The 24932-nt window shown below is 45.6% G+C and overlaps 9 protein-coding genes across 9 annotated transcripts; 5 read left to right on the forward strand and 4 right to left on the reverse strand.

The window, feature by feature from the left end:
• Positions 1 to 1214: 1214 nt before the first annotated feature.
• K444DRAFT_646461 (aquaporin) lies at positions 1215 to 2499 on the forward strand (the record flags this gene model as incomplete). Its single annotated transcript, XM_024885202.1, has 4 exons — positions 1215 to 1336; positions 1492 to 1665; positions 1717 to 2169; positions 2220 to 2499. The coding sequence occupies 4 exons, from the start codon at positions 1215 to 1217 to the stop codon at positions 2497 to 2499; spliced, it is 1029 nt and encodes a 342-aa protein (XP_024731050.1).
• A 6041-nt stretch (positions 2500 to 8540) lies between these two features.
• Positions 8541 to 9738, reverse strand: K444DRAFT_136466 (uncharacterized protein). The gene is made up of 2 exons (XM_024870515.1): positions 9690 to 9738; positions 8541 to 9631 (listed from the first exon to the last, which is right to left on the reverse strand). The coding sequence occupies exon 2, from the start codon at positions 9319 to 9321 to the stop codon at positions 8656 to 8658; it is 666 nt and encodes a 221-aa protein (XP_024731051.1). The 5' UTR covers positions 9322 to 9631; positions 9690 to 9738; the 3' UTR covers positions 8541 to 8655.
• K444DRAFT_540295 (Aldo/keto reductase) lies at positions 9435 to 10536 on the reverse strand (the record flags this gene model as incomplete). The annotated part of the gene is made up of 4 exons (XM_024875700.1): positions 9435 to 9631; positions 9690 to 10070; positions 10140 to 10352; positions 10398 to 10536. The coding sequence occupies 4 exons, from the start codon at positions 10534 to 10536 to the stop codon at positions 9435 to 9437; spliced, it is 930 nt and encodes a 309-aa protein (XP_024731052.1).
• Positions 10537 to 12694: 2158 nt separating this feature from the next.
• Positions 12695 to 14072, forward strand: K444DRAFT_570762 (uncharacterized protein). The gene is made up of 4 exons (XM_024877279.1): positions 12695 to 12987; positions 13040 to 13425; positions 13477 to 13544; positions 13603 to 14072. The coding sequence occupies exons 1-4, from the start codon at positions 12724 to 12726 to the stop codon at positions 14034 to 14036; spliced, it is 1152 nt and encodes a 383-aa protein (XP_024731053.1). The 5' UTR covers positions 12695 to 12723; the 3' UTR covers positions 14037 to 14072.
• Positions 14073 to 14659: 587 nt separating this feature from the next.
• On the reverse strand, positions 14660 to 17152 carry K444DRAFT_570766 (phenol monooxygenase). Its single transcript, XM_024877280.1, has 5 exons — positions 16898 to 17152; positions 15847 to 16849; positions 15752 to 15800; positions 15237 to 15652; positions 14660 to 15185 (listed from the first exon to the last, which is right to left on the reverse strand). The coding sequence occupies exons 1-5, from the start codon at positions 17033 to 17035 to the stop codon at positions 14800 to 14802; spliced, it is 1992 nt and encodes a 663-aa protein (XP_024731054.1). The 5' UTR covers positions 17036 to 17152; the 3' UTR covers positions 14660 to 14799.
• Positions 17153 to 19423: 2271 nt separating this feature from the next.
• K444DRAFT_618606 (putative C2H2 finger domain protein) lies at positions 19424 to 22254 on the forward strand. Its single transcript, XM_024881357.1, has 9 exons — positions 19424 to 19591; positions 19799 to 19857; positions 19934 to 19988; positions 20042 to 20141; positions 20197 to 20314; positions 20368 to 21317; positions 21368 to 21459; positions 21509 to 21795; positions 21843 to 22254. The coding sequence occupies exons 1-9, from the start codon at positions 19545 to 19547 to the stop codon at positions 22205 to 22207; spliced, it is 2073 nt and encodes a 690-aa protein (XP_024731055.1). The 5' UTR covers positions 19424 to 19544; the 3' UTR covers positions 22208 to 22254.
• K444DRAFT_618608 (uncharacterized protein) lies at positions 22093 to 22680 on the forward strand. Its single transcript, XM_024881358.1, has one exon. It carries the CDS (start codon positions 22197 to 22199, stop codon positions 22524 to 22526), a length of 330 nt encoding a protein of 109 aa, XP_024731056.1. The 5' UTR covers positions 22093 to 22196; the 3' UTR covers positions 22527 to 22680.
• A 122-nt stretch (positions 22681 to 22802) lies between these two features.
• Positions 22803 to 23978, forward strand: K444DRAFT_667773 (NAD(P)-binding protein; the record flags this gene model as incomplete). Its single annotated transcript, XM_024887334.1, has 4 exons — positions 22803 to 22848; positions 22922 to 23272; positions 23338 to 23550; positions 23604 to 23978. The coding sequence occupies 4 exons, from the start codon at positions 22803 to 22805 to the stop codon at positions 23819 to 23821; spliced, it is 828 nt and encodes a 275-aa protein (XP_024731057.1). The 3' UTR covers positions 23822 to 23978.
• A 100-nt stretch (positions 23979 to 24078) lies between these two features.
• On the reverse strand, positions 24079 to 24500 carry K444DRAFT_618609 (uncharacterized protein). Its single transcript, XM_024881359.1, has 2 exons — positions 24483 to 24500; positions 24079 to 24432 (listed from the first exon to the last, which is right to left on the reverse strand). Exon 2 carries the CDS (start codon positions 24274 to 24276, stop codon positions 24112 to 24114), a length of 165 nt encoding a protein of 54 aa, XP_024731058.1. The 5' UTR covers positions 24277 to 24432; positions 24483 to 24500; the 3' UTR covers positions 24079 to 24111.
• Positions 24501 to 24932: the final 432 nt, after the last annotated feature.

Consider the following 24932-nt stretch of genomic DNA (forward strand, 5'->3'; position numbering starts at 1 on the left):
ATCCCAGGAGCATTGCTCAAGCCATGGACATGGATGGTGGGAGTTGTGTTGTAAGAGGCCGAGATGCATCGCCGATCACTGCCGAATCCGCCACCTCCAAGCAGCGACACCTCCAAATCCTTCCCCATTTCCCCATGGCACATCAACGCTAATCGACCATGCTTGCCCATTTTTATCCCAGCTGGGCCAACTTCGAGAAAGTCCAGAACTCACGCCGCCACCGCAGCCTTCTATTCGTCACCTCTAATATCTGGCGTCACAGCGTTTATCGGCACCGCGGAGAGATGCCCCTCTTTGTTCTACACGTTGCGTTATTTACTCAACATTCAAGTTGACCGGTATCAGAAATAACCATCTGCATTTGAGACTGCCAGAGAATTCTCGAAGTATGATAATGCACCGGGACTTTATACACTTTTTCTGAATTTCGATGTCATGGAATCGTTGATCTGAGAAACCCCTCATTAGATTTTTTTGGATTGTGAGCTGCCGATCGATCGTCACCCGGACCAAACTTCCCAATCCTATCATCTGAGGCCCCTCAGCTCTCCAAGTGGTACTTGCCAATGCCCATCCGACTAAATTCTAAATGGTGTTACTGGAGAGCCTCACAGCAGCTCGGGGGCAGCCATGCAAACACCTGCTCTATTCTGGTAAGGCGCTGACGTTGTGCGTTCTGGCATGTGGCCTCAGCAGCACGATGACGCCGGTTTTCTGTGCCGTTGTGCGAGATCACGATGAGAAATCAGATAACGCGGGGCAAACGTAATCTTTACTTGCAGCATTCCTCTGGCTACATCAATCTCATTTTATTTTGTCTTGCGTACTGAATTTAGGTAGTTTCTATCTTTCTACTATACAATTTATATTAGGTCTATACTTTCCCCTTCGCAATGTCTTCAGACAATACAGCATACTCGCCTGATACGAGCCCCAAGACACGGGACTGGGCCAAGATAAATCACGACGAGAAAGGCCAATATGGCACAGGGCCAAGTCTTAAGGATCCAAACGATCCTATTCAGAACTCGGAGAGAGCAAATGAAAATCACCAGGAGAAAGCTGCAAATGCAGTTGGTCCAGGCCCCTCCATCCGAAGACCTTCCAACAACTCACCCAAATACGAACATGTCGAACACCGAGAGGATGCTCAAAGTCCGGTTCCACAAAATTACCACCTCGCGCATGCCCCCACTGCTCAGACGGATAACACAATGGTTGGCTCAACAAAGACCCATGAAGAACTAGAGCACAGCAGCGTCCTCTCGTCGATACGGACAAAGATTGGTTTAGAGGCAGAGCCGCCAATCCTCGAAGGCCATGATGTCCACCATCAGTACGTGGCATTCTAAGCCCAAATCTCCTCTTTCCAATATGCCACGAGGTGTTTCTCCTCTCTAGAGATGTGTTTAGAGCAAAAACGTCGTGAAACACTACGCCAACCCCCAAATTCCTGCCTAATAAAGCAAAACTGACTCCGAGATCGTCTAGCCTGACATGGAGCTCTGTGAGGGTGATATTCCGAGAACCGTTTGCCGAATTCTTTGGGGTTTTCATCATGATCCTGTTTGGTAACGGCAGTGTGGCACAGGTGTTGCTCAGTGGTGGAGAGAAAACAGCCCCTGGCATGAATGGCTTCGGTTCATACCAGAGCATTTCTTGGGGGTAAGTCATCACTTATCATTTACTTCCACCCTGTTTCTAACGTCTGCGTAGGTGGGGTCTTGGGGTTATGCTAGGAATATACGTTGCTGGAGACTCAGGTGGTTTCTTGAACCCAGCAGTAACCTTCTGCTTCTGCCTCTTCCGAAAACTTCCCTGGAAACGCTTCCCAATCTATTTCCTCGCTCAACTCTTAGGTGGTTTCGCCGGATCAGGAGTCGTATACGCAAATTACCTCAACGCAATCAACCAAGTCGAGGGCCATGGGATTCGCACCGTACCGCCTTCACTAACAGCTACAGCTGGCATCTTCTGCACATATCCACAAGCATTTTTGACAAAAGCGAGTCAGTTCTTCAGCGAGTTTATTGCAAGCACGATTTTGATGTTTGTTATCTTTGCGCTGAAGGACGATTCGAACCCAGGAGCTATGGGAAAGTCTGGCGCAGGAATGTTGTTCCCACTTGCGTTGTTTTTCCTGATTTTTGGACTGGGGGCTTGCTTTGGGTACGTTTTACTTCACCTCTCTGCTGCACATCACTAACGCAGGTCTGCAGATGGGAGACCGGCTACGCAATCAACCTGGCCCGAGACTTCGGACCACGTCTAATGAGTTATATTGTAGGCTACGGTCACAAAGTTTGGAGTGCAGGGGGATACTATTTCTGGATTCCTATGGTTGCCCCCTTCCTCGGCTGCTCGTTCGGTGCCTTCCTTTACGATTTCTTCATCTACACGGGCCCTGAAAGTCCAGTCAATACCCCATGGCTGGGTTTGAAGGATCTGTTCACCCAGCCTTGGAGGAGCAAGAAGCAGCCGGAGACATATGAGGTCTAAAATTTCGGATGACGGATGTGATGATTTAGAAAATCGCAGGACCTCGCAAGGGAAGGTCTGTACGAGTATGGATACTGTGTGTACAATATCAATGACTGGGGAGGAGTTTCGGCGTCTATAAGTGGTCCCAGTCATCGAGGGGAGGAACTCGAGCCAGATTGCTCAGTCAGGGACCCAGCCCCATCAATCCAAAAGCGTTTCTTCTTTCTACATCTTTCCATCAATTTCAATACCGTACGTTTGGCGGCGAGTGCCGTCTTCCCATCTCAGATCTTAGACCGAACAGATATCCCGACCCGACGTCGTGGCTGCTAGCCTCTAGGCTCAATTCTCAAATGAAACGCAGGTGAGCGTTACATGTGCATACGAGCTTAGCTGGATTAAGCCTCCAGTCATCCAATTTAAATCCAGTTCCGAGAGCGTTGCCCGTTTCGGGATATTTCTTAATTCTCTTTGTTGGTTTCTACGTCAGAGGGCTTGTTATGGACGAATGAGGGACGGATATTAGGGAGAGATTCTGAGTACAGCACATAGGTACTTAATTGTGGGGCTGCAGTTCTTGTGGGGAAGTGGCTGGGGAAACAGGAGAGTGGGTACAGCTACTTGCTTACTTTCAGGGCCTTGGACGATCTTAGTAGAAACTAAGGAGCCGCAAAGATCGAGATGATTGAACTTTGGAGCTTTTTGAACTCCCAGCTACTTGCAAGGGAACCGTAAGCTCAAGGATCCGGTTTCTGTGGTCTTGATTCCAAGCCATTGATTGGCCTTTAGGTCCACAACCCACTCGATTCCGAGGATTTGTAGCTGTCCAAATCTTCGCGTCACATCAATTTTCTTGTTCTTTGTGGAATTGATGTCTCCCATTTCGTCTCTCCATCCCAGCTCCTCACGCATCGGAAGTATCTTCTTGCTGAGTCTTTCGTGAGCAAGGATGAGAACAAGCACTTGCGCCCTTCAGAAGAAACTCCGTCGAAAGAATTGAGACGAGACGCTGCCAACATTCAGATGAATTCAACACCAACAGCGAAATCAATCCCATCCGGCGACGTTATATTCAAACAACCCTTCCCATCCCCTCCCGACCCACGAGGTGACTCTCCGAGGCGGCAAGTCACACTCTCGAAAACCACCTCATCACCACACGGCAAACGGAAAACGGCAAAACCTCTCACCTGAACCTTTCACCTCGAATTCATTCCCATATTCCGCACCACCAGTGGGTGTCGGAATTTGCGACGCACTGGCTAGGCGCATCGACAAAAGTCACTCTCTTTATAATATTATAAGTACGTAGTATTCTTCTGATACCTTCTCAAATTAGTGGTCGAGCAGTTTCATAAATACTATAGCCTTAATAATTCCTTGAATAATTACAAGAAATCCAAAGTCTATTTAATGAAAATAAATTAATAAGTAAAGTTCTATAACAAGTTTAAGATCTCGGTTCAGATTATACTTTATAATTTTTCAAATTCTGCGAGTTTCGTTGATTTTTGGTCAGGCTTCCTCGCCAAAAAGCCTGGGCAGTACGGTTCCGCTGCGGCCAGGGACGACTTTCGTAAAGCGAATTTTCTCATCAGTTTAATCTGAAATAATTTACCACGAAAAATAATAAAACTTAATTCCTCTTTAGGATTCCTAAAGCACCCTTTTTGAGCTAATTAAATAAAGTTTTCTTTAATTCCTATAAGTATTTAGCCAGGTGAAATGGATTAGCAATGTGAGGCTTTGTGATGTTCTTGACTTTTCGCGAAAGTCGTCCCTGGCCGCATCGGAACGGATAGCGCCCTGAAAAGCCAGCGTGATAGCTAATTTGGCGCCACGCACTCTCAGTTGTTCGCATGCTCTTTCAGACTCGCTTGATTTTGTAAACTTACTTTAATAACTTCTAAACCACGCAATTAAATAGAGTCAAATTTTATATGGTTATAGTAACTATATAGATCTTATGTATTCCTGGTTCTCTTATAGTTTAAATTTATAGTTCAGAAGTTACATATAAATTAGTAAAAAGTAATAATTTTCACGTGTTTTTGCTAGGTATATGCAAACCCTATTAAAAATCATTTAAAATCCGGTTTTCTAGCCTTTAATATACTACCTCTCTATATAAATGACTCCACACCTAATAGAAGCTTATTTATATATCGAAGTAACTTTTTTTTAGATTCGGCAGAGTTTAAATTAAAGGATAGTAGATTAAACGTTAGAAAACCGCATTATTAAGCGTTTTTGGGCGTTTTTGAGGGGCTGCAGGCATTGCGAGCGCAAGAATACTAAAAATTAAAGAAATCTCGATTTCTTAATAACTTAATATCCACGCATTTATAACTTATAAGACTTAAGGTATAGAGTAATTAGAATATGTGCTTTTGCTTTTGAAAGTCGGATTTATACTTAAATACGTTATTATTTAGTAATTAAAGTAAGGAGAGTAAAGCATTTATAGAGGATTAGATATAAACGGCACTGATTGATACTAGTTTTTCACGGCACTATAACTCCCTAAAGTACTAGGAATAGTAAACTTTATACTTTATATACTTTACGTAAAGTAGTCATACTTTATGTTATAAAACATAGTAAATCTCGTATAAAGTAAGTATAAATAGGATATAATTCGTATATAAAGAAGAGTATAATTCAGGATACGTGATCCTAATAATTATTTCTAAATACCTGAAACTCTAGGTCCTAAATGCCCTGAAAATTGGTACTAATATCTTCTTAAAACTCCTATAAGCCCTAAAGTATATCCTGAATCTCTGGAATAGCTTTAATTATAGTATTAGCCCGCCTCTACTTCCTTATAATTAGTTTAATTAATATAAATTTGTCTATTTTAAAGTCTTCCGGAAATATTATTTAAAGTATTATAAAATCGTCTTTCAAATCAAGTTTCTATATCTTAATAGTATCCGGATTAAGTAAATTATTTACTTTAATTCTCTCTAGTTACTTTACTTTTACCTTTGCTTTTCTATTTATATATATATTATTATAATTAGTATATAAAGATTAAGAATTAATATAAATAAAGATAAGTTTATTAAGCTTAGAAAGAGAAAAATGATTTCGTAATTTTATATAGAGAATATTTATAACTAAAAAGGCTTATTTGGATATTACTAAATTTATAGTAGTATTAATAATTTAAAGAGCTAGCTATATAAGTATTTTATTTCTAGATATCTATAAAATATTAGTAAAAATCGAGAATATTAGAATATATTTATAGTAAGATTTTAAAAGAGTTTAGAATTATTTATATATACCTAATATTTCTTTATTAAATAGAAGCCTAGTTCTATTAATATATACTTAAAAAAAGTAATTAAAATATCTGCTTTATTATAAGAGAATATATAATTTATAACTTGCTTTTAATTAGTTTTATTAAATTAGCTTTATTAGTACTAGTTACTTGAATTAAGAATATATATTAAAAGATAAATGTCCTAAACCTGCCTTTTAAGCCTAAACTCAAAGTTATATTTCCTAATTTGCTCTAAATATGCCCTTATATTCTCTATAAAAGCAAACTTTATAGGATTACTAAATTATAGAAAATATATATATAAATTAATCTATTATTAGTATATATAATAGAGGTTTATATAAGTTAATTCTAATGCCTTTTACTAATTATATATAGGCTCTAGTAGCCTTTTTATTTCTTATAACTTATATTAAAAGTTCTTACTTATTATAAGCTATAGGAATTTTAAAGATATATTAATTTAAGAGTCTTTTATATATATTTTTAGATAGGATTTATTTTTTAAAATAGATTTAATAGAATAGTATTAGAAAGTAATATTAGAGGTAAAAATTACTTGAATTAGGAAGCTTATTTAAGTACTCTATTATATTTTTATTACTAGTAGTAAAGTAATCTCTTTACTAATACTATTAAGCTACTTTTAATATAAGATACTAAGTTATAAGGTCTTTTTCTTACTAAACTAAGTAATAATTAATTAAAAATCAAGCTAGAAATCATGAATTTCTAATATAATCTTGATTTCCTTAATTACTTTAGGATTAATTATATCTCTAATAATAAGCTATTAGCTATAAGAATTATATCTAATATTAAATATATAAGCTAGCTCTAAAAGCTTAGTAAATTACTTCTAAATTCTTTATATTATAGGGTATATATCTAAATAGAAAGTAAATAATTAATTAAGATCTTTTTATATAAATTTAAGGGCTTTCTTTTTATAATCCAGAACTATATTTTCTACTAAAGTATTTTTATTTTCTAAGCTCTTATTACTTTAATTATATAATATATCTTTATAAATAATAGAAATATTCTCGATTTAATATCCTTTAATATTTATAGATTTATTAGAAACTATACTAAGAAATAGGGAGAAATTAAAAATATTTAAGATATTACTCTTAATTTTAGTATAGTACTAATCGAGAATTATATTTATAATTATATATTATTTAGGTATTTTAAAGCTTATTATAGTAAAAAAAGCTTCCTATTTAGGTATATTAAATATTAAAAAGGCTATATAAGAAGTAAATATAGCTATTTTAAAGAGGGTATTTAGTATATCTTGTTTTTTCTTATTTAGTTAAGAGGAAAATATAAGCTTTATCTAAAGTAGTTCCCTTAGTATTAATAGCCCTGCTATTCTAGTTTTCTCTATTTAATCCTAATTAACTAAAAATTATTAATATTACTTATATTACTTGAGATACTTGCCTATTATAGTAGTATTTCATATTTACTTAAATAGCTTCTTCTTATTTTTGCAGAATCGGTAATAGGTATAGTCAGAGACTATTCCGTTTTAACTAGCTAGAATTTTATTAAAGGCTTTATAGATCTCTACCTTCTTTTGAATACTTTACTAATTATTAGCTAGTATATTAGCTCGTTAAATGGTAATTAATTTCCTGGTAGTAAGAGTATTAATAATAGAGAGTTTCTTAGCTATAAAGATTTAAACTTACTACCGGAGCATACCGCTTCCGAATTAGGTATAGTATATTCCGTATCGGGCTAGTGCGTCACATAACTGTAATATAACGTGTAAAGTACTTAGGGGCTGTAATTACACACTTTACGTAACGTGCTGGGGCTGTAATATAAAGTACCATCCCTACAAAGCACACTCATATCGAACACCAAGCATCGGCGAAATACACTCCCTATATTCCGCATCTAATCTCCGACTTCTAATTCCCAAATTGCCCCCCCATTATTGGATTAGCGCATCAGTGACGCAGGAACTTATTCCCAAGCCCTGCAAAACCTTCTCAACCCGTCTCATCGTCACACCTCACGACTCCGCTCGTTTATATCCCCTAAACGACAATTTAGAGCACTCGTCTGATTGGTCGGTTAAAGAACAAAACAATAACTCGTAACATAATTATATGCAGGTACCGCAAGACCCGCATAGTAATTGACGCCCTGGGAGACCATGCTCTCGATTGATGCACTAAAGACGAAACCTCTGGGGAAGGGAAGGAGTGCAGCGATTGGCTGGGATGAGTAGGTAGAAACAAGAACCATAGAGAAGGCAATCAAAGAGCGATACTCAGAGTTCGGGATATGAAGTCGGCGGTGACGAAGGACAGGGATTGAAGAGGGACTGTACAACGTACATGGCTGTGTCACCGGCTTACCCCTACGAATAATAAGTTGGGGTGTATAGATGGAGGCGGAGGTAGGCGGTCCAGCGGCATCCCCACCCAGCCCGGGGCATGGACCATCACACACACACACACACATATATATAGAAAACTGCGCTCTGCTGTTGCCAACTTTCTTCCCTATCCTTCTCAATCGATTGTTCCTTAAAACAGGCAAACCCACATTCGTTTTTCCAAGAAACCCACTTTCGTTACCGCTGCAACTCTCACTCGATACCCAATCCTCAACCTATCCCCTTCCTTAAAGAACTTCAGAAAGGATATAAAGAGAAAGAAGGAGGTCACTCGTTCAAAATGCGCACCTCCCTCGCCCTCCTCGCCAGCGCCCTGCTCGCCGCCCCCTCTGTCCTCGCCCTCCCCGAGAAAGAATGGTGGCCCACATTCACCAACCCCTGGGGCTACCCGCACCACACGTCGGGGCCCCCGACGTCCGACTACAGCACCCCAACCCCGTCCTCGACGCCGACCCCATCATCAAGCACGACGTCCTGCTCCAGCTCCAGTGAGGAGACGACCTCCTCCTCGACTCCCTATGAATCCCCGACTCCCTATGAAACCTGGCCGACCACCACCTCCTCGACTACGTCCTCCCCGGGTGGACATGTAGGGAGCTCGTACCCGAGCTACCCTGTTCCTACCTCGATGACCAGCTCCGGAGAGGGGTATGTTTTGACTTCGACTTCGACTCCTCCTCCGAGTTATCCGATTACGACGTCGAGTAGTACCGTGGCGACTTACGCAGGGCAGAATACGACGACGTCGGTTGCGAAGCCGACGTACACGGTGCCGGTTGGCGGGGCAGCTCAGAAGCAGTTCAGCTTCAGTGCGGTTATGGTTGGTGCTGTTGGTGTTTTGTTTGCGATGTTGTAGATGCGAGGTGAGGATAGGGGAAGGGGAAAGAGAGAAGTAGGTAGAAAGGGGCCAGAGGGGAGAGGGGTGTGTGTTAATGTTGTTGGTTATGACTGAGGTGAAATTGATGAGTGCGGAAAATGGTGGAAATATGTTTTTTCGTTTGGATTGTGAGACGCCGACTAGGAGCCTTAGGTAGTAATGTGGAAGATGATAATGAAAACCGCGACCTGAAACCCAGTCTTGGTCTGATGATAAAAGTGAGAAAAAAATTGTGAGGTGGTTGTCCATCAAATTGATCCCACTATTCTATTTGTCTCATGCTCTTGAAGGTGCTCGCTTAAGAAGCATTCCTCTCAGCTGATACCGCACATGGTTCGAGAGCGTGTGCGGAGGCGTCTCTATTATGACTTGTCTGGGAATCCGAAATCAACTCCGAAGGCAGGATAGACGTATCTTGTGAGCTTCCCCTGTTTCGTCAATTCAGCCGTATAGTCATCCAGGATCTTCATGTCGCCCTCGTCCAGCTTCACAATCTGCATGTTGGCCTTTATCCTTTCAGGGGTGATGGATTTGGAAAGCACAGAGTTGCCTCGAGCAACTGTCCCATTGTCGTCAGCAAAATGGACACATGAATATTCAACCCGGTGAGAACTCACTGTGATAGCTTAACAACACACACGCAGGTGTGACTCCCTTATTCTCAGCAACTTTGATGACTGCTGGCTCCTTCATCATTGGGCTGCCAGTGCTTCCAAGTGGGCTGTATGCGGTGACATGGATCCCTTTCTCATGGCAGAAATCCACAATTTCTTGCTGTGGTAGAGAGGGGTGGTTCTCAATCTGATTGACGGCAGGGACGGTCGTTGCTTCGGGCAGAAGCTGCTTCAGGTATCGCAAGGAATAATTCGCAACTCCGATAGCCTTGACCTTGCCTGTGGCCAGCAATTTCTCCATCGACTTCCATGTCTGTATGTGCGAATGCTCTCTGATCAGATCGCGCGACCCGTCCACCAGCTTAGGGAACCTCTCGTCGTTTCCTGATGATTAATCGTTAGTGCATGCGATCTACGGAGCTGAGGAGGAGAAGAGTGGGGTCCAGTCCTCACCGAATGGATTCATGGCCACAGGCCAATGCATCAGATACAGATCCACATAGTCCAATCCCAGGCTCTTCAAGCTCTTATCGAGATTTTCCTCCACTCGGGAGTGGTAAGTACACCACAACTTGGTGGTGACGAAGATGTCCTCGCGCTTGATGCCGCTGTCGAATGCTTCCTTGAGCCCCTCTCCCACCTCGTCTTCGTTTCCGTAACAGTACGCTGCCACCATCAGCTGGGAGTCTCAAGAGGGCCACGATCACGTACCGCAATCAATATGTGTGTATCCAACTGATAAGGCGTACGCAACTGCTTTCTTCGTCTCTCCCTTCGGTGACTGCCATGTCCCAAACCCTAAGGCAGGGATCTCTGCGCCTGTGTTAAGCTTGAAGTGGGTTGCTGCCATGATTGAGAAGGTCAAGAGCTTGAGTGAGAAAAGTGGAAAGAAGGAGATATGCCCAAACCTTATATACCATTGGGATTTGCACGCAGAAATACTCCATCCGCGATGATGCAGGATGTTGTTGAATGGGGAAAGCTGGCCTGCAAAACCCGGTCGCGCTGTCGGGGTAATTTTCCCGAAGCAGAGCAACGTTCGGCGGAGGAGTGGGGTGAGGAGGCTGGTGAGGGCACCAATGAAAGACACGGCTTGGTTTAGTTCAGGCGCGGCCCCTGCTGCGATCAGAGCCTTCAAATGTGAACGACTGGGACGGGGAAACTATATAAGAGATCATTAATGGAGAAGTATAGGATCCGTTTTCTCAGCCGAAGAGTCTTAAATTGCCAGCGGAGTGATTTTCGCAACTTAAGGTACAAAGTTGATAGGGGTAGACAGAAGTCACCACCTTCACCGACTTAAACCCTATAAATTAAGCGAGCGATGTTCAAATTTAGCGGCCGAATGCCTGAAAAACGTGGATGTGCCCCTGAAGCGATAGGTCGTGTGCCAGTATCAGTTCACCTCATCAAAAAGAATTTCTCCCCATCATCAAGATCAACCGTCAACCGCCACGCCTTCTGCGTGGTTCATATCTCACCGGCGATGACAATAAACGAAGGAGAACCGCAGAAGATGGAACCGCCTCTAACAAAGCCGGTCCGAGCCTAGAAATGAAGCCCATAAGTTCTGTGCTTCCAAGTCAAAGATGGCCGTTTCGTGTTGGGCATTTCAGTATATCAAAGATGGGTCCGCTCAGGTCCCAGAGGCCAGTTATCTTCCAATGCCGGCTGCAAACGCCGAAGGTAGTGCCAGTGAGAAGAACCAGGCCGAACTCCCAGAAGATGTTCACACCTTGACCGACAATGTTGAAGAAGCAGAAGCCTACGGGCTATTTGAATACTGCCCTTCTCCACGAAGAAATGCAGACAACTCGTCAAAAGAAAAGCCCGGATTTCAGAATGGCATGTTACGGAGGATGAGATATTAGCGGTGTTGAAATAGAGGAGCAACTTGAACAAGGGATGAAGACTGCACTCTTGGTAAGAATAGAAGATCAATTTTATATCATCTTCAGCCATTTACTGACAACAGCATCTTGAAGAAAACATCAGTCACCCTCAAGAATTATTTAGGAAAATGGCGTGAAGGTGGAGGAGCTCAAGTCGAATCTCAGGAGGAAGATGATGGAAGAGCGGCTAGCCAAGTACGGAACTCCAGCTTTGCGGACGAGGTCGCTGATAGAGAAATCGACAAAGAACTAAACAGTCTTGATGATAGTTCCTAGAAAGCTTTCTAGTCCGCTCAAGCGACGCAGTAGGTCTCTCACCCGATAGATGCCGACCCGATGGATGCCGTGCACCTGGTGGGCGCGCCTCGATTTCGGTTTCTACCGTATGTAAGCCCGATCCAGACCTACATCTGGAATTTTCACCGACCCACCCAGCTCGGACCCTGCGTGATATTGTTTGTAAACTTCACTAGCTGGCGATCGGGCCAGATCAGGGGAAACCACGTTGGGCAACCTTCGAACCAGGGAATGCACTAGTCATGTTCACATGCGCCAGGAAGCCCATGATTATTTGCGCAGGAGTATTCCATACAAGCACCGCATACTGTATTGTCTTTGCTTCTGGAAATAAAGATTGATGATAACATCTTTTCATTGTCCACATTATTCACCGTCCTCGTGGGTTCAGGGGTTCTCCTCGTGGCAGTCCCACTACCTGGAATCCGTTTCTTTAGGGCGACAATGCAATGATTCCGAGTGGACCGAGTGGCCTCGTAGCAGACACGCTATATGGATCGGGGTTGACAAGTGCCAACTAAAAGTCTGCTAGTGCTTCAGATGCCCCTCAAGCCGTCTTCTTCGCAACGCCTCATGCGGGACTCAGCACAAATCTCGAGCTAAAGGCAAGACATCCCAGCCATGCTGGCTCCAATTCATGCACTTGGTGACATAGTCCAGAGAATGGGACCACCGACGGGAAGGGTGACAATCTTGTGGCAGGAGACCGTCAGTAATAGCTTGTTTTCCAGCGCCCTTCGACAGATCTTTCCGATCATATAGAAGCGATGCCCGTATTCTTTCTTTCCTTCTTTTGAAGTTTCCCCCTTTCGAGGCTCGCGAACCCAGATCCCCGCAGGGGTAGCATTATGGCTGACTTCCCAACCGACTACAATGGATACCAACTCGTTGCAGTCGCAATTACCTTCTTGATCCTTACCTACATTTCAGTTGGCCTGCGATGCTTCGTCCGAATCAGAATCACGAGAGTTTTCGCTGTCGATGATTGGATTATGCTAGTTGCACAGATTATCTTTACCCTCTCGTGTGCATTTATACTTCGAGGCATACACTATGGTATTGGGAGACACAATTCGGAACTCTCTGTGAGCGATGAAATCGAGGGCTTAAAGGTAACCTTCTCTAATTCCTTAACTTGAAGATCAGTTCTGACTTGAGAGGTAGTATCAAGGGTTGGCAACCCTTTCCTATGTGGCAAACATGATGTTCATCAAGCTCAGCATCGCCCTGTTCCTCCTTCGAATCGCCGTAAAACGACTATATATCTGGATTCTGCGTATCAGCATGGTAGTCGTGACCATTTGGTCCGTGGCGATCTGGATCTACGAGTTGTTTCAATGCATACCCATCGATGCACAATGGAACTACACTATCAAGAACGCGAAATGCGCCTCCGGGCCTTCTTTCGTAGCAGCAGCATATTCCATCTCTGTCATGACGATCGTTACGGACTGGCTCTACGCACTTTTACCCATTCCGATGATCTGGTCGGTACAGATGAGTGTGCAAACAAAGATGACCGTTGCCTTCATTCTATCTCTAGGAATCTTGTACAACTCACCTGAGTCCTCTTCCCTTAAAGCAAACTGACAAAACTTCAGCGCGAGCGTAGCAACCCTAATCCGACTAAAATACATCATCGAACTAACCAACATCTCCGACGTCCTCCGTTCGTCTCCCCCTTTCCCTCCCCAACTATCCACACTGACCTTTTTCTGTCATCCCAGACTCGGGAACCACAGCCATGATCTGGACGCTCGTCGAGCCCGGCGTAGCGATCACGGCTGCCTGCCTCGTAACCATGCGTCCCCTCCTCCGGGCCCTCAAATTCCGGGGCTTCGAAAGTGACCCCGCGGCCCAACACACGCCGCTCACGCTGCGCAACGACATCTCGGGTGGCCACTGGAGCACGATTTCCTCGCCTGGAAAGGAAAGCCGTAGCCAAAGTGGAAGTGGAGGTGGAGGCCATAAACGCAATTTCTCGCTCACGGCGTTGGATAGGCTGAATGGGCTGGGGAGACTGGAAACTGGGGTTGAGAGGGATGGGGGCTCGGGCGCGGATGAGGGGTCCATGGATGAGAGTGGGATTACGAAGACGGTGCAGGTTAGGGTTGAGCATGACCGTGCTTCGCGGGTGGGACCTGGCTCGTTGTTGATATGATTGTACGATTTTGATAATTGGACACCATTTGAATACAAGGTGACGAAGTGATGATATTTTCTATTTTCAATCATCAGAAGCATTCTTTTCTCGCTGAATTGGGACCTTCTCACCTCATGAGGGGAGGTCATTAACCATATCTTATGCCCATCCCTGCTCTCATTCAACCGCTTCTACCCAAATTCTCTGCCTGACTTCATCACCGTACTTAGCCAAGATCTCTTCGTAACAACCTCGGAGTTGGGCTGATGAAAGCCACTTTCTTTTACCTGCACTTCTTGCCACACTCAACCCGTAGACTTCGCTTAAAGTGCTGCGAACAACTAAAGAGAGTTTCCCCTTTCCTTGCAATTGCGATCTAAGCGAGGTTCCTAGGCGTGCCTTATTTGGAAAGGAGGGGGGGCTCGCTTAGAATTGCAAAGTAAGACGGAAGGAGGGAGGATTGTGTGTTTTACTGAGCGTTGACCAATGCTACAAACACCAAAGATGTAGAAGCCATTTTCTAGATACGACGAGTAGGGACACTCGACGCAAGCCGCTGTGCCCTTTCTGTCGATGTGGAGGCACAGAGACGGCGAGCAGCGTCAGAATCCGAAGGATGATGCACTTTGTAAGAGAAATATTGGGGATTGAATCAATTCGACCAACATACCCTACGTAATTCATAGATAGATCTGGATATAAACGGAAAGATGGATCCCTGTTGAACACGCAAAATATCCCAAGCATGCGCTCCCTGACCTAGAAACCATATCCAACGACCTTACAGCGTCCGTAAGCAACCCTTCAAAAATTCCCAAACCCGCTCGATGTCTTTCAGCTCCGCTATTGTGCCAATATATCCATCTGGTCTCACAACAGCAATCGCTCCTTTCCTCGGATCAACACCATAGATCTTATATGCATTTTCCAATTCCGTTCCGTTGTAAAATCTCATTTCCGAGTGGGTTTTGACAGCTTTGGGAATATCTGACCAGACAAAAGTATTTGATTCCAAAGGATGAAGAACGACCGATTCAATGATACCTGCTGGGAATTGTGTGAGGATAGTTGAGATGTGGGTCAAAGCTGTCGAAGATATGCCCGTAGGAGTGAGGAGGTCGGCCGATGTGAAGCACAGGATACGGAAACGGCCTGTGGATGGGAAATCTAGTTTCATCAGTTACTGCTCTATTCAAGCCACGGGATGGACGAGCTGACCATCTTGGAGATCTCTTCGAGCGCCATCAGTATGTCGCTTGACTTTCACATTTAACAATCTCCGGCCAGGTCTTAAGATGCCGCTCAAATAATCTCTGCCATGAACAATACCTTCAGAACTCGCCTTCTCTACTAGAAGATTTTCCGGGTATTCGATACCACATCCGCTCGTAAAACCGTTTCCGGTGCTGAAGACTTCCAGGAATTGCTCGTGGGTGAGACATTCTTGGCCATCCCCTGCGCCGATTTTCCCAGAGAACATGGACGAGAACTCTTTATCGAATGCAATGAGTTCTTGCGCTATTGTCTGGCGTTCTGTTTCGAAGGTGTCCAAGATTTTGTCTCCGGGTTTGCTAGCGGGCGTAAGGCCGTGGAGGGAGTGAATTAGTTTCCAGGATAGGTTGTACGAGTCCATCCTAGAACTAATTAGCAACATATTTCTTTGCGGAGGGAGCTAGGAGCGAGCAGGGAGAATAGAAGCTCTGGGTTTGGGGCAAAGAAAATAGGTTCTTTACATCGATACGTTCATTCCTTGGCCAGCTTTGGGGCTGTGTGTGTGACATGCTGGAAGCCGTTAGCAAGGCTTCCCGGTTCCTCGATTATCTCTTACCGTCTCCGACGATGAACACTCTATTGACTCCTTTCGAATCCTGCTGAACAAAACGTTCTGATACTCGCTGTCCGATCTGGTATGCAGCCCACCAATCCACAGCATCTGCACTTATTGGTTTGATATAATAGGGTTTGAGGACCTCCTGAGCCTGTTCAAGTATACTCTCCATTGTAATCTTCTCCCGTCTGGCCCTCGCTTCACTCTTTCTCACTCCCTCGATGCCTTCTTCCGCCACGATATCGCTATCCGGCTTCACCTCTTCTTGCACGTGCACATATAGCCTCGTCAGGTATTCGCCAGTGGCTATCCTTTCCCTAGGAATCACCATCACACTCCCATTATCCGAATGAATGGCACATCGTCGTCTAATATCTGGAAAATCCGTGTCAACAATGAGATCAACGACCCCCCAGATAAAATCTGACGTCTCGCCCTGCAACTTCAAGCCCATAGACCTTCGTACCAGGGAATGTGCTCCGTCCGCTCCAACCAGATGTTTCATCCGAACCGTTCGTACGCCCGAGGGACTTTCGATTTCGGCTAGGACAGGGAAATCAGGGTCGCCAGCTTCGTCAATTAAGACTTTAGTAAGACGGCTTGACCGTTGCACACCGCGTGCAGAGTACCTTTTCAGGTCGTCCTCCAGAATTCGCTCGATCCGGCCTTGATGGATTGTGACTTCATGGGGGAACCGCGCAGCGACGGCCACGTCTGGGACAATGGAAGTCCTTTCGATCCCTCGGATTTCACCGTTTGTGTATCCGTTCGAAACGGAAGCTTGCTTTGGATTCCAGAACGCGACCTCCCACATTTGACACCCCTGGGTCAAAATCTCCTCTACAAGCCCCAAGCTCCCGAGCACCTCAAGTGTGCGCGGTTGCAAGCCATCTGCTTGGCCGGATTTCAGCGCGGTGGGTTTGGAGTCGATGCAGAGAAGCGAGGAATCGGTCAGGCCGTATCGAGCGAGCAGGACTTCGAGGAAGAGTCCTGCTGGGCCAGCCTGCCGAAGGATTAGCACTTGTCTGAGAAGGGAGGATGGGAGGTTTACCCCGGCTATGACCACTTCATATTTCTCTTCAGGACCCGCTGGCTCAAATTTTGGGCTGAGACGCGGCAATGGGGTAGCAAACGAGGGAAGGACACGGAGATCTCGCGAACTCTGAGAGTATTCGGTGAAGACTGGCATGTTCTCTTTGTAAATTTTGAGTCTGAGATGTCGACAATGGAAAGGAAAGAATATTGGGTCCGCAAAAACTGCGCCCTCACTTACTGTCTGTTTCTTATCTTAAATAAGGATGTTCCCAATCATTACGGAGGTATGCAGTTGGTCTCGACTCGAGTCCACTTTTACGAGTCGTGCGCGCTTTCTCAGGCTTGCAAATGCTTGCTAAGCGGTAGGGATTCCGCTAGCAGGGAACAACTGCCACAGTACCCCGCGGTGCTACTCGTCCCCACTAAAAAACCTGCAGCTAGACGCCCAAAAGTTTGCGAGCGGCTTGCCGTGCGGAGCAGTCCCGAGAGCAGAGTGACTTCCCCGCCCTAGATGTGTGGTGTTGTACCTATTGCCCCTTTTGACGAGAATGGGAAGTTGACAAGTTCGTTGATGGGAGGGAGTCCGAGGGACCTCGCACTGGGAGATTCCCCCTTCGTCTCCGAGTTGGCGGGAGCGCGTCCTCCCCGAATGTAAGCAACTAAGATAAGGGCTTATCCACGATGAGGCTGGCAAGTCACTTGGCGAAGAACTTTCCTTTCCGAGTACCTTCATCGAAATCGAGCCATTTTGGGGAGGCATCTAATGGGGTTTTCTTGGAGAGCCTCCGCTTCTCTCATTTCATCAACCTTTTCGGCATTTTCATGGAAGAATGTTGGCAGATTTCTCTTTTTTGTTGTCCTTCAAGAAATTTGAGTTTTCTGCAGCCTCCCATTCGCTTTATGGTACTTCCTTTTCATTGAATGTCCCCTTGCCTGTCTTTGCTTGGAAACATAGGTTGAAAAGCATGCTTGGCCATACTCAGGAAAGCCGTCGTGAACACTGGGGAAAGTCTCCCCTGGGAAATCCTTCATACCAAGAACAATATAACAGGCAGTAGCTAGCCTTGCAACCTGTCCATCTAAGCTGTATGTTGATTGCCTAGGCCTAAACCTTCGTATACAACATCGCTTGTTGCAAGAATTTTGCATCCAGGTGGGACCTGCGACCTCTCCTCTCCGGTTCACCGATGGCTAACGATTTCGTCGACGAGAGCCAACAGGCCTCAGTATGCTGGTTCTGCTTCAATTTGGAAGGACGTTGTTGACAGAAGGTTTCTGATGTCGAGCAGGTGTTACTTTAAGGTTACGACAGGGCTTGGGATGTGTTGTCATTGTGCAGTGAGCTGGTCCCAATACGTGATGGACATGAACCTTAAAGCCACCGGACCCTCAAAGTGAAGTTCTCGTGTTTCAAGCGAATACCACCAAACCTCCCTGTAAACACGGTTTCATTGCAAGACAATTGCGCGTACTACTATATTAAAAAAATCGTAATCTAGACTAACTTGAACAATTCTAATTGATCTGTCTCTCTAGAATTCAATTATAAGGGGGGAAATTTAAAGTTTAGTAAAGAGAAAGGTGCGGGGCGCAAAAATTAAGCGAAAATAGGGATAAACTCACGATTCAAACCCTCCCCTCCCCTTTCTAAGATTTACTCCTTAATTAATCGATAACCTAACTACTATAGAGGGTAGAGCGGCGTTATAGAGTGTGGACTGCGGGCACTCTTGCGTACGGTGGCTAGGGAACACCTCTATGGCTCTGGTTTAGGGCAGACTGCGGAGCTTTTGTCAGTTGTAACTACCAAGCGCGTACCTCTCCTCTTAAAAAATATAAAAACAACGATTACCGCAGTTAATTAATCGATAACCTTAGCTTATATATTGAGTAAAGAGACAGAAATACTCGAAATACTCGAGTTAGTTAGGTGCTAGTTGGGCGTTGCGTCAAATTAACGCCTTACCGTAAAACTCGGGAAGTGAATCAGGTGACTTTTGCAGTGAAAACAGTAAAGCAGGAGAACTTGTTGACTCCAGTAGTACCGCTGTAAATGCTCTTGCTTGTTGTTGGTCTTGACCGCGGGACGGCAGTTGAGCGCGCTCCACAACAGGATTGTCTCTTTCGTCGTCTTTTATCGGGTCCATTCCTCCGGCATGGCATTCAGTAGGAAAGGGGGTCTCAGGAAGTCAAGAGCCACCCTTGCAAGGCTGTGAGATGCTTGGGCCAACCAAAACTATAGGATATTGGCCATCGCCCCATAATTTGACTCTTACAGCGACGGCAGAACTAGGGGTGGTTCTTGACTTCTTGAGACCCCCTTTCGTACCAAGCTTCATTTGAATCATTTCACCTTCGTCCTCGTTCATGGAAATGCCGAGCCGAGTCAAAAGTTTGCTAGTTTGCTAGACCAAAGAGAGTAGTCGACGTGCCCCACCAGGACTCCAGGCACGCTCGGATGGGTCAGCAAAGACGCTAGCCACGAAAGAGTGGAGCGCGCCAGCCTGCGGGGAAGCGCATCACCTACTTCTGGGATTTGGGGGTTTCGCGAGCCCATTCTTCATCGAAAAACAATTGTTTTGTGCCTGCCCACGTCAAACAATCCTTTGTAGCGTGCGTATGCTGGGTCGCGGCGACTATCGATGCTGGACAGATCATCAACAATGTCCAGGATGAACATGGACGGCCCCACAACCAAGTCCGTCCAATGGTAAGCCCTAATCACAGCTTCTCAACATCATGTGCTGTTCACTTCTCGGAGAGCCCAAAGCAAAGCAAAGCTTGGGAGCTGGGGTCGGAGCCGTGACGACTCCTGTGTCTTTGTGTCTTCAGTAGCAAGACAACTCCGATCCTCCCAGCTCCTGCTCCACAGCCTCCCCCAGCCTTTTTTGGGTGTCGCAACTAATTTGCTCGCCAGCTCGATCTGCAACAAGAGGTTCTCCAGAACAGACCATTTGAAGCGGCACCAATTGCGGCGTGAGACTCCTTACAAGTTCACTCATGAATACGCGGGTGAGAAGTTATCTTGAATTTCTACTGACAACAAGTCCAGATTCAGGGGTCAAACCGTACTCCTGCATCTTCTGCGGAGATGCGTTTACGCGAAGGTAAGGGTATCTAGAGATCCGCCCACCAGACCCGAGTTTAACCTCAAGTCAAGCGACAACCTGAGGGATCACTACCCAAGCTGCCCTCAACGAAGAAATCGCCAAATACCAGAAGCTGCCAGAGGCGGAAGGCGATCGCATGCTTGTGACTCGGTATGTCATGACGCCACCTTCGGAAATTTGAAAGCGTGGACCTGACTTGTAGCAGTGTACTTTCATGAAGCTTGGTTGCGATGGAAATAATCCATGCAAAACATGCCGACATAAGAAGATCGACTGCAAGTTCGCAAGACTTGAATCGAAAGGGCTTCTTGGAAAGAGTGAACGTGAGAAATCATTCATCACGTGCTCCTGAAGACTGCGGAACTGATCAACACAGATTTGACTAAATCGTCAACTGATGCTGAGAGGGATGCATCATCCGATAGGGGATCTATCAAGTTCCTCCTGAACTCAGGAACAGCGAGCTTTATTGAATGTTTCCGGCTGCCATCTTCCCATGAGAGACGGAATCTGTTCAATTTTCGAAACACTCAAAGGTCCCCGGACTCCTTAACAATTCTAGACGGATTCGCAAATAGCAGTGAGAATGGAAGCACTGCTAGCGCTTTTTCCGACCCTTTCGAGGACGAACCAATCGACTGGTCTCTTTTCGAAGACGAAAATCTTCTCAGATTCCTCAGCAGTCCCTTCAATGAAGTGCAGATGCAGTCAGAGGATTTGTTCGCACCTTTGGGTATAGATCAGAGCTTTGCAGCGGGGCCGAATATGCAGGGAGTACCTCTCCCTGAAGAGTGGGAGTCTCCAAGTGAGGCATCTTCCGCAGCAATACAAGCAATTTCCCAAAAAACGATGACGCTGCAGCTGAGTCCTCCCGAGCAGGCTGATATCTCGCATCACTTGAATTATCTGTTCACTCCATCTCGAATGAGAAGACTTATCAGCCTTTACTTCGAATTCTGGCATCCCCATTGCCCGATAACTCATCAGGGAACGTTTAACATGGAAACAGCACCAACCCCCTTGCTTGTTGCTGTCCTTTTTGTTGGCGCCATGTATTCGCAGGTTGACAGAGATGTCAGCAGTGCGAAGCTTTTACTCGACCTGGCGGAACTCTACGTATTTTCTATCGATGACCTGACGGACGAGTTCGAGATCAGGCGAATGCTCAGAGCTCCCAATAATACGGCACCCGACTCTCTTCCGTTGAGCAACCAGGCTTTTCAGCATTTGCAAGCAGCATATTTAGTGGTTTGTGTACAGTTCTGGGCTGGAAACATGGTCTCGAGGAAACGAGCTATAGACACCAAATTCGGCGTGGTACTGAAGGTAATCGTTCACTGCGCACAAAACGTAGTCCGAATGCTAATCATAAATAGGTGGCTCGACGCATCGGACTTACGAAAGCTAGACACGAATTGGACGACAGTGTCGATGAGGATTTATGGATCAAGAAAGAATCTCAGATTAGGTAATGAGCAGCCACCAGTCGTTTGTTCGATATATCTAACTATGAACAGACTGATGAATATCATCACCCTTCTCGACTGTGCTTTTGCTTTCTTTGCCAACTTCCCCTGTCGACTCATGGTCTCTGAAATGAGATTTGATCTTCCTTGCGAAGAAAGCATATTTTCCTCGCCGCATCCCTTCGCAGAACCGAAGTTCGCCCCAAGCCGCCATCTTACAACTTTCGATGCATTCCAAAGCCTATTTGGACAGCTGAAATCCACCTCTGTGCCAAATCAAGGAAGGAAGGGCAACCCACTGGGACTGAATCCCATGGATATGTTTATTCTCGTTCATAGTAAGCTCCCCTGAGTCTGGTGCAACTGCATTGGCTGACTAATGAAGTACTCTACGTCTATGCTCACACTCACGTAATTCTTTTCTCCCCCTCCCTCCCTCGAACATCAGACGGCTCGGGTGGCTCAACTCCTACCGGGGCACCATGCTCAACATCTGACACCAATCTCGCACTCATCAGAGCAGCTCTTTCTCGCTGGCGATCCCTTTGGACCACAATTCGCTCAAATATACCCAGTCAAGCATGGGCAAGTTTAGGTTTCTTCAGGAACGGATATAATTACTGGCTCGTGACACAGCTCTTGATCAATAATAAGGGGAGTGTAGATGTAATGATGGGTATGGAGGTTGGATGCGAAGATACCCTAAAGCAACTAAAGGGACTACTGAAGGAAAGTGGCAATGACCCCTAGAAACCATGCACTTCTACATCAAGAATCAATTTCAATCATCCTTGCCGTTCTCGTTTCCTTCCTCACACCTAAAGCCACTGAGACAAGCCCCATCTTCAACACAGGTCACCCAACTCCCCTTTCCACGCACGTCCTATCTGATGGCCACCTTATACCCATCTATTTCCTCCGAGTTCTAAGTACCCTATCGCCAAGCACCTCCCTCATATACTTCTCCTCCCTCAAAAAATGTGCGGTAGTCCCCCCTGTCTTTTCCCCGGATCTTCGGCGGAGCGGAAATTCATCCCTTCCTTTAGCCCAGCAAACCCAATCTATCTAATCTCCAAAAATCTCTTTAAATGGACCCCAAGCTTCCAAGCGTATCCCATCTCCCCGCAGGCTTTGACTCATTTGGGACGTGGCCCGGGGTTTCTCCGCGATGTGGGACAGCCTTGTGGGGCTTTTGCTAAGGGATTGATGGGGAGGAGGGGAAGGCTGAAAAAGCGGAAGGAAGAAGCTACGTTGAGGCGGATTTATTATCTAGTGAACGACGTCGTCAGGTATCGCGACTACCTATATGATCGTTTTCCTTCAAAATTGTAAATATATCACAGAAATGACAAACTCATCGAATCTGACAGGCAAGAGCGTCGTTGTCACAGGTACGGTTACCCCACCCACCCCACATACCCCACCAATCCCAGCTTCCCCGCTTCGTTCTGATATCTGGGATAGGAGGTGCATCAGGCATCGGCCTCGCACTCGTTCAATTCTTCGCCAGCTATGGCTGTAAGATAGCTCTTCTTGACATCTCACCTGAATCGGCAGCCCATGTGCAAGCTGTTCTCTCCTCGCTCCGCACACAGTATCCCGCTTCGACATTCATCTACCAGAAGTGCGATGTCTCTTCTTGGAAGGAGCAAGCCGCTGCTTTCAAAACTTTTTATAATGAGATAGGGAGTATCGATATCGTGTGTGCAAATGCTGGGATCGTGGAAGCTGGAAAGTTTCTAGAGAAGGATGAAGGGGAGCCCAGGAAACCGAATCTGAAGACGTTGGACGTGGATTTGAATGGGGTTTTGTTTTGTGAGTCCATTCTTTCCTTCCACCGAGTCAAGATGGCTGGGATCAGGGACTGATACACATGGCAGCGATTAAACTAGCAGCTCATTACATGCATAAAAATTCTTCTCGGGAGAAGGGCTCGATTATTTGCACGGCTTCAAATGCGGGAATCTACCCATTTCCTATGGCGCCTATGTATGCCATTGCCAAGCATGGTATCGTGGGTGCTGTGAGGTCATTTGCCGAAGCTCTGCAATCTGAGGGGATTCAAATCAATGCTTTGTGCCCGAATTGTATAGGTACGATCCTATCTTTCCCCTCCAAACATTTTAATGACGAGAGAATTATCTAGCAACGGGTATCGCAGACGATAAATTAATGTCGAGCATGCAGCTTACACCAATGAGCACACTGTTGAATACTGTGAAGGAGTTTTGTCTGGATCACAGCTTGACGGGCGTTACAGCTGAGATCAGTGGGGAGAAGGGGACACATAGGCGGCCGCCGGAGTATGTGGATGAGATTACAAGGGAGAACCTGGAGATGTTTGTTAAGTTGGGGTATGCGTAAAAGGCACCCGATCCTCTGGTATGCCATGGGTCTTTCATGCAGTGTCTCAGCTTAATGGAACGGTTTAATTCTTTGGTCATTATGCATAGCGAATGGGATTGGCAAAGACTTCACGAATGTTCAATTCCAGTTCATCAATATCAAGAACAAGATATATCCTTTAGACATCTCCCACTTAGTTTGAATCACTGACATGGGGGACAATGATTATCAAATTCGAATATAAAGCTTAAATTAAATAATAAAGAGAGTAAAGGAGAAGATCAAATTTATTTAGCGATGCCGCACGTTTATAGGGTATTCATAGACACCAAAATTTGGTCGCCACCATGAGCAAGTACTAGACTAGTTGAAGCGCCACCAGTGTGACTCGAAGCTGGGAGAGTTCCCGATGTTCTCCACCCAGTTGCCGTATCAAGAACCTCCCAAAAGATCGGAGTATCAAAGAGGTTCATGACAGTAAAAGGCAACAGCATTTGAGGCGCTAACAAAGAGGTTGAAGGCGCTTAACCCTATGGTTGAATAGTATTCTGGCTAGATTGTCCGCAGGCATTGTTGGCAGGACAGCGTGGCCAATCACTCTTTTGCTGGTCGTGTTAAATTCACTAGAACTAGGCCTATCGTGGTTAGATCGAAAATGATAGATGGCGGAAACACTCACGGAAGGGTGATATCTGCGCTCCCTCGCCTGGTAAGAAAATCCAGGCGAGCCTGGCCGAGCGAGTTAACTGTATCCCTTCGTCTGGTGAGACATGTCCAGCGCTAGCAAGGGGTCTGACTCAAACTGTACGCAGGTGCAGGCATACCTGTGCTTATGAACTTATTAGTCATCCATCGCGTTTTTGCCCCGACTCAGGCCTCCTTGCTAGCGCTGGACAAGTCTCACCCGAGTCCAGACGAAGGGATAGACAGACATCTGGCCCGAAGTGGGGCGTCGGAAAACCCCCAACTCCCCCCAGCTGAGCCAGCTCCCGTCTCCAATTGCCGGACCGTCCCTCGAACTCTATTGTCTTTGCCACTTTGGGGGGCCTCCAAGCGTGCCATTCTCGTGTCAAGACAAGGATGTGCTCCCAACCAAAGATCTCCCCGAAACTTACTTTGTATCTTTTAG

The sequence above is a fragment of the Hyaloscypha bicolor genome, assembly GCF_002865645.1.
Source record: "Hyaloscypha bicolor E unplaced genomic scaffold K444scaffold_136, whole genome shotgun sequence".
NCBI lineage: Eukaryota > Fungi > Ascomycota > Leotiomycetes > Helotiales > Hyaloscyphaceae > Hyaloscypha > Hyaloscypha bicolor.

Excerpts from the sequence above, each read along its gene's own strand:
- K444DRAFT_570766 (XM_024877280.1), bottom strand. The coding sequence starts at position 17,035 with ATGCCAGTCTTCACCGAATACTCTCAGAGTTCGCGAGATCTCCGTGTC. Across the intron at positions 15,801-15,846 it reads AGTGTTCATCGTCGGAGACG|CATGTCACACACACAGCCCC; the intron begins GTAAGAGATAAT and ends AACGGCTTCCAG. Across the intron at positions 15,653-15,751 it reads CAAGGAATGAACGTATCGAT|GATGGACTCGTACAACCTAT; the intron begins GTAAAGAACCTA and ends AATTAGTTCTAG.
- K444DRAFT_570762 (XM_024877279.1), top strand. The coding sequence starts at position 12,724 with ATGGCTGACTTCCCAACCGACTACAATGGATACCAACTCGTTGCAGTC. Across the intron at positions 12,988-13,039 it reads ATGAAATCGAGGGCTTAAAG|TATCAAGGGTTGGCAACCCT; the intron begins GTAACCTTCTCT and ends CTTGAGAGGTAG. Across the intron at positions 13,545-13,602 it reads CAACATCTCCGACGTCCTCC|ACTCGGGAACCACAGCCATG; the intron begins GTTCGTCTCCCC and ends CTGTCATCCCAG.
- K444DRAFT_618608 (XM_024881358.1), top strand. The coding sequence starts at position 22,197 with ATGACCCCTAGAAACCATGCACTTCTACATCAAGAATCAATTTCAATC.
- K444DRAFT_618606 (XM_024881357.1), top strand. The coding sequence starts at position 19,545 with ATGTCCAGGATGAACATGGACGGCCCCACAACCAAGTCCGTCCAATG. Across the intron at positions 19,858-19,933 it reads GAAGCGGCACCAATTGCGGC|ATTCAGGGGTCAAACCGTAC; the intron begins GTGAGACTCCTT and ends CAACAAGTCCAG. Across the intron at positions 21,318-21,367 it reads AATTCGGCGTGGTACTGAAG|GTGGCTCGACGCATCGGACT; the intron begins GTAATCGTTCAC and ends AATCATAAATAG.
- K444DRAFT_618609 (XM_024881359.1), bottom strand. The coding sequence starts at position 24,276 with ATGAACCTCTTTGATACTCCGATCTTTTGGGAGGTTCTTGATACGGCA.
- K444DRAFT_136466 (XM_024870515.1), bottom strand. The coding sequence starts at position 9,321 with ATGGACAACCACCTCACAATTTTTTTCTCACTTTTATCATCAGACCAA.